The sequence below is a fragment of the Rhinoderma darwinii genome, chromosome 1, assembly GCF_050947455.1.
Source record: "Rhinoderma darwinii isolate aRhiDar2 chromosome 1, aRhiDar2.hap1, whole genome shotgun sequence".
Lineage (NCBI taxonomy): Eukaryota > Metazoa > Chordata > Amphibia > Anura > Rhinodermatidae > Rhinoderma > Rhinoderma darwinii.
This window is the reverse complement of record NC_134687.1, coordinates 92,470,413-92,483,092: the sequence shown is the minus strand read 5'-3', so window position 1 is coordinate 92,483,092 and position 12,680 is coordinate 92,470,413. Positions and strand designations below refer to the sequence as shown.

General features: G+C 38.1%; 1 protein-coding gene across 1 annotated transcript in view; it reads left to right on the top strand.

Annotated features, from left to right (window-relative positions):
- The window catches only part of WWC2 (WW and C2 domain containing 2), a 200,643-nt gene extending 191,445 nt beyond the window's left edge, over positions 1–9,198 (top strand). The window contains exon 23 of the mRNA XM_075860208.1: positions 1,916–9,198. Within this exon, the coding sequence (XP_075716323.1) occupies positions 1,916–1,982 (67 nt within the window). The 3' untranslated portion in view covers positions 1,983–9,198. The remainder of the gene's footprint in view (positions 1–1,915) is intronic.
- Positions 9,199–12,680: the final 3,482 nt, after the last annotated feature.

Here is a 12,680-nt window from a genome sequence, read left to right as displayed (position 1 = left end):
TGCACCAAAGTTTCTGTGCCTTATGGCAGCTTAAATTAATGGGAGCTAAATGACAAAGTGTCCATAAAGTAATGCATGGAATGGCAGGGGAGCTGCATACAGAGCCTTATCTGTTTGTGTATTGTTTTCCTGTGTTATCTAGCACTATAGCTCTGTTGACCCTGCCTCTGTCTACACAGCAAAAGCTGAAAAGTGACCTGCAGAAAACAGGTGGTGTCCGCCTATTGTGGGTGCACTAGTTTTTATTATAAAACCTGGAATATTTTAGGATTTTTTTTGTATGGGTTGTCATGACAAATAAAGACAATCTTAAAAATATATAGTGCATTTGGAAAGTCTTCAGACCCTTTCACTTTTTCACATTTTATGTTGAGGCCTTGTGCTTAAATAGAAAAACAAACGTTTTTTTTTTTTCAATCATTCTGCACTCAATACTCCATACTGTGAAAGTGAATTTTAGAAATTTTTGTAAATTTATTAAAAATGAAAAACTCAAATTTCGCATGGACATAAGTATTCAGACCCTGTGCTATGACACTTGAAATTTAGCTCTGGGGGCCTCTAATTCCTCTAGATCACCTTTGGAATGTTTCTACACCTTGATTGGAGTCCATCTGTGATAAATTAATTTGATTGGACATGATTTGGAAAGACACACCCTCTCTATATAAGGTCTTACAGCTGACAATGCATATCAGAGCAAAAACCAAGCCATGAGGAGGAAAGAACTGCCTGTAGAGCTCAGTTAGAGACCGGATTGTGTGGAGGCACAGATCTGGAGAAGGATACACAAAAATGTGTGTTGCACTGAAAGTTCCCAAGAGCAGAGTGGCCTGCATAGTTCTTAAATGGAAGACATTTGGAACAACCAGGACTCTTCCTAGAGCTGGCTGCCCCACAAAACTAAGTAATCGGGGGAGAAGGGCATTGGTAAGAGAGGTGACCCAATGGTCACTTCGGCTGAGCTCCAATGATCGTGTGTGAGAAACTTCCAGAAGGTCAACAATCACTGTAGCACTCCCCCAATCTGGGCCTTATGGCAGAGTGGCCAGAAAGAAGCCTCTGCTCAGTAAAATACACATGAATGCCCGCCTGGAGTTGGCAAAAAAGCACCTAAAGGACTCTCAGACTGTGTGAAACAAGATTCTGTGGTCTGATGAAACCAAGATTGAACTTTTTGGCCTCAATTCTAAGCCTCATGGTGGTGGCAGCATCATGCTGTGGAGGTGTTTCTCAGCGGCTGGGACAGGAAGACTGGTCAGGGTTGAGAGAAAGATGAATGGAGCAAAGTACAGAGATATTCTTAATGAAAACCTTATCCAGTTGTGCTCTGGACCTCAGACTGGGCCAAAGGTTCACCTTCCAACAGGACAATGACCCTAAGCACACAGCCAAGACCACACAGGAGTGGCTGAGGGACAACTCTGTGAATGTACTTGAGTGCCTCAGCCAGAGCCCTGACTTGAACCCAATCGAACATCTCTGGAGAGACCTGAAAATGGCTGTCCATTAACGATCCCCATCCAACCTGACAGAGCTTGAGAGTATCTGCAGAGAAGAATAGCAGGAAATCCCCAATCATACCCAAGAAGACTAGATGCCGTTATTGCTGCCAAAGGTGCTTCAACTAAGTACTGAGTAAAGGGTCTGAATACTTATGTCAATGCAATATTTTAGCTTTTCCTTTTCAATAAATTAGCAAAGATTACAAAAATTCTGTTTTCACTTTGTTATTACGGGATATTGAGTGCAGAACGATGGGGAAAAACGTATTTTTTTTATTTATTTTAGCACATAGCCTCAACATAAGTAACCATGGTATTGTGTTTTTCATGAAATCTGATTTGTTTGCAGACATGAACGGATGAAAGTCTATTCACAGGTTTGACTCATGTGTTGCTTTGTATTCTTTCAGGGAGAAGATTGCGTACTTCACCAGAGCCAAGATCAGTATCCCATCTCTCTCAGCTGACTATGTATAGTTATATTTTTAATTCACAGCCGTAGTTTTCCTATTGGCCATCTTTTTAGATGAACATTTTTGTAGTATAGCTCTTGCTTTTATGGTAAAAGTAAAACTGAATATTTTTTTACATTACCCTTTAGTTTGTAAAATAGATCGTGCTGTATCTTGAATTAAAGACTAGGTTAAAAAAAACACCAAATGAGAAAAACACACAAAAAAATGAAGAAACCAAAGTAGAGTCATTTGGTACACTGATGGTAATTTTGTACAGTTTGTATGTGTCATACCACGTGTTCCTAATGTTTTGTAAAGGTGGAGCAGTGACAGTGTGCTTTTTTTTCTGTTGAACTGCACTGTGCTCAGACATTTTTTGTTCAACGGACTGATATTCATGTTTTCATGTAAGCTGACTGTGAAAATGGCTGAAAAAGCCATACATTTGACTTTTGCACCATAGACTTTTTTGGGAGTCGATTTTTAAATTTCCAAACCTACAAGGCCGCCTCATGTACCAGGTGCTTCTGTATCCCCTAGTGGTGCTATTTCTATTATTGGTATTCACTTTGAAGAAAACAGTTTTAAGAGGTGCTGGAAGGTGATGCATATTCATTTCTACACCAGGTCAGGGTTACAGCAACGGAGAATAGTTACTTTTCTTAAACTACATAGCAAGCTAAATTTTGTAGATGGTTCAGAAATTGAAGAGCTATCCATATACCTCTACATTTATTTCTTTTATTAACTTCCTAACATATGTGAGTAGGCAACTATCACCGTGTTGGGATCATCAATATTGTATGGAATGGACATACATAACTATCTTATCCTATGGAAATATTTAATATATGACTAGTTTACTACAACTTAGTAGTAAGTATGGATTTACACAATATAATCATACACATGTGATAAAAGCTGGGTGAAAATTGTTTGGTCAGTATTTATCACCCCTGATCAATCTGGGGTGCACATTCATCTTGAGGAGCTGCCATGCACCTACTACTCCACTGGTAGAGGGAGGCAGTAGTGGTATGCCATATGTACCTGTACTAAAAACTAGGTTCTCCTTTGTGGGGCTTCTTTATATAATACAGCCATTATTGCAGTGGCCTTTTAAAGATTTCTGTTTATATGGTCATAATGATCTGGTACATCTAACCTCAACCAAAGGGTTTCAAAACCAAGCACAGAACTATGTACCATAGTATTTAAATAATGATAAAAATGGAAATGGCAATTGGAAATTGACAGCTTTTTCATTGCACCAATCCTTGCATCATATTTCACACCATTCCTATTATAATTGTTTATCGGAGGTCTATCTGATTGGGGGAGGGCATCTACACATATAAATCTAGCCTAAGGGCTCAAACACACAACTGTATTACAGCTCCATTTTATACGGACCTGTCATATGGCATTCATAGACGATCATAAGCCCTCTACTGTATCTCTGTATGCATGCCTCCAATTATATTCTTCTAGGGGCAAATAGCTCCTTACATATGACACTTGATGGAGCATTGCATGATGGAAAACAGAGTTCTGTAAAGCTCCTTAGTATGAGACTCCATGAACATCAGGCCAATGTATAGTATGTTGGGGGAAATATGATGATGGCCGTGTGGCATCAGCATATGCTCTGAGTCTGACAGAGGCTGTACAGCTCACTGCCAAAGGAGCAGTCCAAGTGCGGTGCACTACCATACAGGCTCCATACCAGTCTACATCACAAAGATACTGACCCCCCCTGGGAAGGAAGAATAAATTATCCAAACTTGTAGGTTATAGGGAAGAGAGCTTATTTAACATTTACACGCAATATACAATAGAAGCTGGATCTTTTTTTTTTTTTAAATGCTTTCAAATTTATTTTATAATATGATGGTTTTAGTGTTTACTTCATAAACGAATCATGTTACTGTATATTCAGTTGAAAAATAGATAAACTAGTTGGAATTACAACAGCCATTTCTTTTTCCCAAAACCTGGTGCCCTGCAGAGACCCTTGTAATAGTTTTATGTCTGTATGATGAGGCTTTTACATATATACCACTCTTGCCAATTCCCATGCAGATAAACTGTATATGGTTACTCCCAAGAAATAGGTTGCCAAACACGTATGAGAATTGTGCAAGTTTATAACCAAGAGGAAAATGTTTTGCAAGGATTGAAGAGAATTAGGGCCAGCCTTCTGTATAGTACAGACAATTATTGTAATAACTGGAATAAACCCGTACTTATAGTTCCCAGTCTCTCCAATATGAATAGTGCCTATTCAGAAACTCTTCCTCATAATCCTAGTTCATTTTTTTTTTTATTACCCGAAATTGTGTATTTTTAAGAAGTGTATTATGAGCTGCTAGGTTCATATAATGTACAGCAGAGAGCATAATGTGCATATTGTCATAATGTAGATCATAAGAGTATAACAATTATATTAAATTCTGAGGGCAGAATTCTAATTATTCACTTATTCATCAAATATGAAAAAAAGTGGTCATAAATGTGTTAATATTTGGCAACATACCAACAGGGCAGCAGTTAGATGAATTTATGACCCACAAATAAAACAAATTACTCTTATACTTATGGTTGCACAATCCAACACAATGGCCCAGTTCATTGCCAAAGACATTCAATTAGAAATAGGTCAGGAGAGTCACTGATTTGCTGAAGAACTGACACTTCATTATAGACATCTGTTTCACCACCTGGGGTTAAAGGGGTTGTCCAGAACACGGCCGCTTTCTTTCAAAAACATTGCCACATCTGTCCATCGGTTGTGTCTGGTATTGCAGCTCCGCTCCTTTGAAGTGAATGGGGCTGAGCTGCAGTACCACGCATAACCTCTGGACAGGCATGTTGCTGTCTTGAAAGAAAGCATTTTTGGAGAACCTCTTTTAATGTTTAAGGTGGAATCCCAGGCACAGCCGCTACAGTAGTGTAAGGCACTGTGCCTGTAAACTAGGAAAAGGCTGCGGCGACTAACGCCGCTGCCCCATCAATCAGCTGATCAGTGGGGGTGCCGAGAGTCGGATCCCCAGTGATCTGATGTTGATGACCTATCCTAAGGATAGGCCATCAGTAAAAAAATGCCCGGACAACCCCTTTAAACTTGTTTAAATATGTCCATCCACACAACAAATATGTAGAAACGTCCACATAGAAGAGTTAGCCTTTATGGCTTTTTGAGACTACACCATATCAAAACATTTGGAACTCTTAAATAATTGAGTTAAAGACTAAGGCTGGGTGCCCACAGTGCAGATTAGCTGCAGATTTTGCCTGCATTTTTTTAAGCCAAAACCAGAATTGGATCCAGGAGAGCAGACTTCTAAAGCCTTCCTTTATATATATTTCTTCTGTTTAGGTTTCGTTCCTGGTTTTGGCTTTAAAATGACGTGCAAAATCTGCAGCAAATCTGCACTGTGGGAACCCAGACTCATTCCACAGACATCAAAGTATGCCACCCTTAGTCCGATTCTACTTTATTTTGGCACCTATTGTTCCAGTTTACTTGGACCGTCCATTTTGTTGTTCAGTTATGCTCCTCCTAATGCCGATCCAGTACGTGCAGTTCAACACTACTGCAGCTTTAAGCACCTCACGGTTTGTAGTAATACTCCCTCAGAATTTTGGTTCTTTAAGTAGCAGATATGTTCCCGTGATGCTCTCCGTGGAGCCTTAATTTTTTTTTGCCAGAAAAAAATGACATCCATGGAACACTTTTTTCTTATTTTTTTTTTATTGGCAAATCTCCCAAACAACTTGATCAGTGTTACATTTTTTTCTGTTTAAAAGGGGTTGTATGAAAATAGAAAAAAGGGTATGCTTCCCCTTCCCCCAGGAGCATCATGACTCCTGGCTGTAGGCTGTGCTTAGTAGTGCAGCTCAGCCCTATTTAGGTGAACAGGGTTGAGCTGCAGTACCAGAAACACCCCATGGACAAGAGCTGTCGTAATAAAGCATATCCGTTTCTTTTTTTATTTCGCACAACCCCTTTAAGGATGTAATGCAATATGTCAGTGTGTAGTCATATGAACACCTCTTTACTCTGCTCACCTGCCGTTCCGTAATTGTGATTCATTCCGCTGTACAAATGTGAAATGTGAACAGCACTCTCATTACAAGTGGGGTCAACCTGCCACGGGGAAATTGTGCAAATGATTTCAAGTGTCTGTTTCAAGACAATCAAGTATTAGTGTGAAAAAAAAGCATTCAATTCCAGTGAGCTGATACAAGATGGAATACTGCTACACCGAGGTTAAGTAACCTACTGCTCTAAACCTGGGGAGCTCCAGGTTACCTGGCCATGTTCTATAATGGTGGTCTGCAACCTGTGCCTCTCAAGCCACGTGCTGCAGACCACTGTTCTATACTCTACCTGCGTGTAAGACTACTAGAAGAAGTCACATATGTACTTGTAAGGTCAAAGAGTTGGGGAGGGCTTATGATATGAAGTCATTTAACCCAACAGGTCGAAGGGTGCAGCAATGGTGAGCGCTGGTTTACCCTTTGTCTCTGTAGGGTGTAATATTAAGGGTTAATGAAGGTTGTCTGTATTTTTTTTTGTCAGCTTGATTATGTAAAATGTAGACTGATGTGTAGAGCTGTTTTGTGTCTTTTAATGATTTACTCTCTCCAATTATTTATTTACTGTCTTATTTATGTTCTGTTTTCATATAGTTCAGTTCTGGCCATTTTAATGTTGGTCATAAATAAAGCTAACACAATCTTGTACAGCTTATTCTACTTCTTCAGCTGTTACTTATTTATGTATAAAGTATTACACATTGAGGTGTAGGATGGGCCAGTAATTCTCAAGCTCAAGCAAGCAGATCCTGTATTGATCATGTCCGGCTTGCTACCTTGCAGCCCGAACTGAGCCGTGCCCCATGCAGATTTCATCATGCCCCATGCAGATTTCGTCATGCCCCATGCAGATTTCATCATACCCCATGCAGATTTCGTCATGCCCCATGCAGATTTCTTCGGGCACATGATGATTTTTTTTATCATGTAAGATCAACACAACGGCACAATTGATAACTTTACACTGTTTATGCTATAAAATGATCGTTTCCCTCCTAATTGAATAGCCAAAATCTGCAAATGTGATCTGGCAACATGTGGGAAAATTAATGGATTAGGAATTGAACAGGAATTGAACTGCTGCGGATCACAAAAAAAACCTCCTGGTGCCACAAGCAACATCACTTCTTTCTTTTGATATTTGATCTTATATGAAATTAAAAGTGTTGCATGAGATTTGAAAAACATAGCTGTTTTCGTCCAGACACAGCGCCACTCTTGTTCATGGGCCGTGTCTGGTATTGCAGCATATCTCCATTCACTTAACCAGACAGTTTCTCTAATCTCCTACAACAAAAATGAAAATAAATCCGTGTGTGACCAACCAAAGGATTAAATATATATCTATAATTGTCAGATGTCTTGTTCTTTTACTGAAGGTAATGAACTCTTTTGCCTTGAATTTATCCTAATATTTGCATACGCCATGTTTTCTAGTTCATTGTGTGACTTGATTGGCTGGATTAAGACTTCCATCTGATGATATCATGATATATTGATTACTGAATCATTTATATAAAATACTTATATTATAGACGCACACAATAGAAGTGAGGTAAAACGAGAGCAGAAGATGATCAGGCTAGCTGGCACCTACTATGGATTATACGTTCATAGACAAATAGAATTTCATTATACCATATATGTACATGTTACTCATTTTGTTTTTATACAGGAGGCCTTAGTTATGTAAGCGCAGTCCAACTATAACAACTTTCTCATCATTGATGTTACACTACAATTCCCAGCAGCCTAACATTGTAACATTGGAAGCTTAGGATGAGTAGGATTCAAAGGAACCAAAAAGCTGCTTTCGAATAGTTTTACCCAGTGGTTTTTGAAAAATAGCCCAGTTTTTGTGACCGTTTGTCATGTAGTCTTTTTAGCCAAAGCCAGAAGTAGATTCAAAGGGAATGGGAAATATAAAGGAAGAACGTATACTTCTCCTTCCTGCTGGATCAACTTTTGGCTTTGGTTAAAAAAAACTGCATGAAAAATTGGCACAAAAACGGTGCTGTTTTTTTTTAAAAAAAACAACACACTGTGAACCAACCCGTAAGTTAAATCACACACTCCATATTGGTGCAGTTTTTGGTTAATTTTTTGGAGCTAAAGAAGTGGATCCAAAAGGCATCAAATATATAAAGAAATGACTCACACATCTCATCCTTTTTGTGCCCACTCCTCTATTTGGTTTCAAAAGCTGAGCCAAAAATTCCATCAAAACAGTTGCGTGTGTGTGTGATCTTGACCTTACTCTAGTACTGCAAAATACAGCAAGGAGTTTATATGATAGATACATAACTCACGTATCAAAATAATTCCAGGATAGAAGGCAGAGATATGTAAACTGTTCTAGTCATGCATTCACAATTTCAAATACGCAGCTTTTCTGGATCCATAGCTGACCACAGGGGCATGCAGGATCAATTGACATGACTTTGCCCACTAGTGAGTGAGCTATGGGAGGGATATGACCGTATCTTCTGTTCTAAGAAGGTCTTGCTGTTTTCTGCAAACTCTTTATTGCCAAAGTTAGTGACTGATGTAGAGGACCTAGCATGCATGATCCAATAAGAACATTTCTGCTTTCATTTTACTGAAAACATCATCCGCTATAACAGAGCTCAGAATAAGAAAATATGCTTTAACTCAGTAGTTATACAGAAACTTACAGATGAGTCATATTTTATAGAATTACATTTTCCATGCCTCTCAGTGCCTTGTAGAATAGAGGGAAGCGCTGGCTCCTCAAGTGTTGTAGACCTGTAAGTGCGATCATGTCCTGTTAGCCAGTAGGTGGCAGCACTTGTCTTATAACCTCCCTGTGTCTGGAGACCCATAGGTCGCCTTGTTCTGTTTTGGAGGATGTATAAACTTTTTACTATTTAATTATTATTATTATCGAAGGATATTTAGTATTCATTGTATCTATTCTTTCTACAAGTATCTATACCAAATTCCTAGTATTACAGCCACAAGTCAGAAAAATATTCTGTTTTTAGCCAAATGAACAAATTGCTACCATCTTGTTGAAATCAAATGTTAACTGTTTTTTTCTGATGTATTCTCCCTAATTCTTGTGAATGTGAAATGCTCAGAACTGAACTAAAGATGTAATCGGGTTAAATTCTGAATGTGTTTGTGTTTCGCTGTGTCCTTGTCAGTAGTACTATGGAAATGCTACCATCACATAGATTAACGTTGTCTCTGCACTTTCCATGTGTCTCAATGATTTAAACAAAACAATACATTTTTTTTTAACAAAATAAATGTTGGAGTATTTTTTTACTATAATATGTTGTAAATATTTTCCTGTTGGGCGTTGTCCACTCTTTATCACAAAATTATTGGCAAGTGTTACGTTAAATTAAAGTTGTTGCCCAGGATTTAAAAAATTGTATATTTTTTAAAGAAACCGAGCCAGCCCTATTCTTTTCAATGCAGACTAGCTGCAATACCAGACTCTGCCCATAAATAAGAGCAATGCTGTTTCTTGGGGAAAAAACTGCCCCTTTTTCTCAAACAACCTCTTTCTTACTGCCAGTTTGTTAACATTTTAACCTTTCGTTTCTAAATATTAGAAAGTGATTATGAACTTAGTGTTATAATTATTTCCATCAAAGTTGAATGCGATATGTCGTTCCCATTTTACTATGTGTAATCCGGCTACCTACCAGGAACAACAGTGGGAGGGCCGCTGTTACTAGGTAGCTGACATACCTCAAGCACATACAGTTTGCAGATCATGGATTCCTGCAAGTTGCGTTTTGTTTTCCGTGAGGCAGCCACCTAGTAACTGCTCATGGAAGCGAATGTTACTGCTCTAAGAATGGTATTTATCTCTGGTTTCCGAGAGCCATAGTTTTTATTTTTCCATCGACATAGCCGTACAAGGGCTTGTTTTTTGAGGGGCAAGTTGTTGTGCACCAATTTCGGGTACATATAACTTAATGCTTCACTTTTATTAACTCCCTTGGGCGGAGGATAAAAAAAATTCCACCATTGTGTTTTTTTTTAATTTAAATTGATGCCGTTCATCATGTGGCATAAATAACGTGTTCGCTTTATTCCATGGGTTGGTACGATTTAAGGCGAGACCAAATATGTGTAGTTTTTTTTATGTTTTGCTGTATTCTAACAATAATAAAAAATTTCATGGAAAATCAAATTTATATCGCCACATTCCAAGCCTTAACTTATTTTATTTTTCCATCAATGTAGTCGTATGTGGACTTGCGAGACGACTCATATTTTTATAGAACCATTTTAGGGTACATACAATTTCTTAACTTTTTTTGAGTAGTCCGTCGTTAACTTTTCCGTTATCTTTTATTTATTACATAGTTTAACTGTGCAGTTTAAGAACACATGGGTCATCACAATTACGGAGATAACACCTATGTGTGTAAAAATTTTAACCGGGCCAATTTTAGTCTTGAAGACCAGAACAATATTTTTGTTTCCTTTTTGCATCCCTGCAGTCATAACTTTTTTCTTTTTTGTTCAGCGTAGCTGTATGAGGCTTTGTTTTTTGCTGGACGTGTGGTACTATATGTAGGTACCTTTTTTTTGGTACATATACTGTAAAATATAGTTTATATGAAATTTTATTTTGGTAAAAACGCAGGAAAAAAGCAGTTCTGCTGCTGTTTTTTTTTTTGTTTTTTTTTTCTACAGTATACACAGATCATCATAAATGATGCCATAAATTTATTGTGCAGGTTGTTAGTCGTGACGTTACCAGATGTGTCCATTTGAAGAAAAGCTAGACCAAATATGTACAAAACATAAAGTTATATATGTAGTCATCAAAAAAGTGTTCAAGAAGAAACTTTATCAGCGCAAATCAGCCATTAAAAATGTGAGTGATTATCCCTGACAAAGTTGCTGTGTCCCATCCATGTGACTGCTGTTGAAGATACTCTGATTTTACAGGAGATAGAATTTGTCACCGGTGAAATCTCAGTCCTGGTGGGTTCTATGCATGTAGAATCCATATAATTTTTGTTTTGACGTTATTGTCTGCCAGTTTTTTGGGATTGCCCTGGTTGCACAAACACAATCCAGTGGTGGACTGTTGACTGGGGGATATAATTAACCCCTTGGCGCTACAGCCATTTTTAGTTTTTTCATCTTTCACTCCCCGCCTTCCAAAAGCCATAACTCTTTTTTAAATTTTTCTGTCAATGGAGTGGTGTGAAGGCTTATTTTTAGCGGGAGGAGTTGTAGTTTATATTGGCACTTTTTAAAGTACCATATAATGTACTGGGAAACTGAACAACATTTTTTGTGTGGTGGAATTGGGAAAAACTGCGATTCCTCCACTGTTTTTTTGTTTTGTTTTTACGGATTTCACCATGCGGTAAAAAACGACAACTTAACTTAATTCAGCTGGTCAATACCATTTATGGCAATACCAAATATGTATAGTTTTTATGAATGTTTTTCTACTTTTACAAAGAAAAAACTACAGAAATTAGTTTTGTGTCACCATATTCTAAAGGCCATAACTTTTTTATTTCTTCGTCGATTGAGCCGTGTGAAGGCTTTTTTTTTGCGTGACTAGCTATAGTTTTTATTGGTATATACAACTGTAATCACTTTATATTAAATTTATTTTTTGTAGAGCTATGGTGAACAAAAAACATTCTGCCATTTTGTTTTTTTTATGGCGTACAAGATGCGAGTTAAATAATGTTATATTTTAATAGATCTGACTTTTACGGATGTGGCGATACCAATTTTGTTAGTTTTTTATATTTTTTACATTACTTTAGAGGACAAATGGAAAAAGCGTTTTGTTTTGTTTTTTTTGGAACTTTTAATATTATTTTTTTTTTTCATTTTTTTGGATACTACTGAAAACTTGCTTTAACTATTTTTAACACTTTTTCTATTAGTCCCCCTGACGATCGCTAGTACAATACACTGCAATACTAATGTTTTATAGTGTATTGTCATTTTTACCGGCTTCTATTAAAGGGAATCTGTCATCAGGTTTCTGCTGCCCTCAGAAAGTAGTGCCAGAGACACTGAGGCAGAGGCTTAACAGAAGAAAGAAGGCCGACTTGAGAGCCTTTATTGGGCCCCCGGCCTGCCATGACAACCATCGGCACCCAGCGATGGCATCACGGGAGGCTGACGGGCAGTCGGAGGGGGTTATGGTTAAACAGCCAGTATTAGTGTTCTCTCTATTCCTGGCCGTTAGCTGTGTATTACAGCTGAGACACCTTGCACTAACCCCTGCAGCAGATGGAGCGGGCTCAGCGCCTGAGCCCGCTTCATACTTCAACCCCCGCATCAGGATGTTTGGGCACGTCCTGGTGGGTCAAGGGGTTAAGTGGAATCCCATTTGCCCTGTGCACTTTAGCAGTTTATCTAATGTTTTTTTTCTGAAAAGGAATGTGACAAATTATTACTTCATAGAGATTATGACTGTGCCATTGATATTATTCCTGGACCCTGCCTTTTTAACGGGCGAATCTATAATCTCTCATAACAACAACATTAGTCATTAAAGGATTAAATTGCTGATAGTTTGCTAAAGGGGTTTATTAGGCCTTCTATCTCTTGTACGGGCAGCTTAAAAAGATGGTAGTTTTACAACCCTGTATTG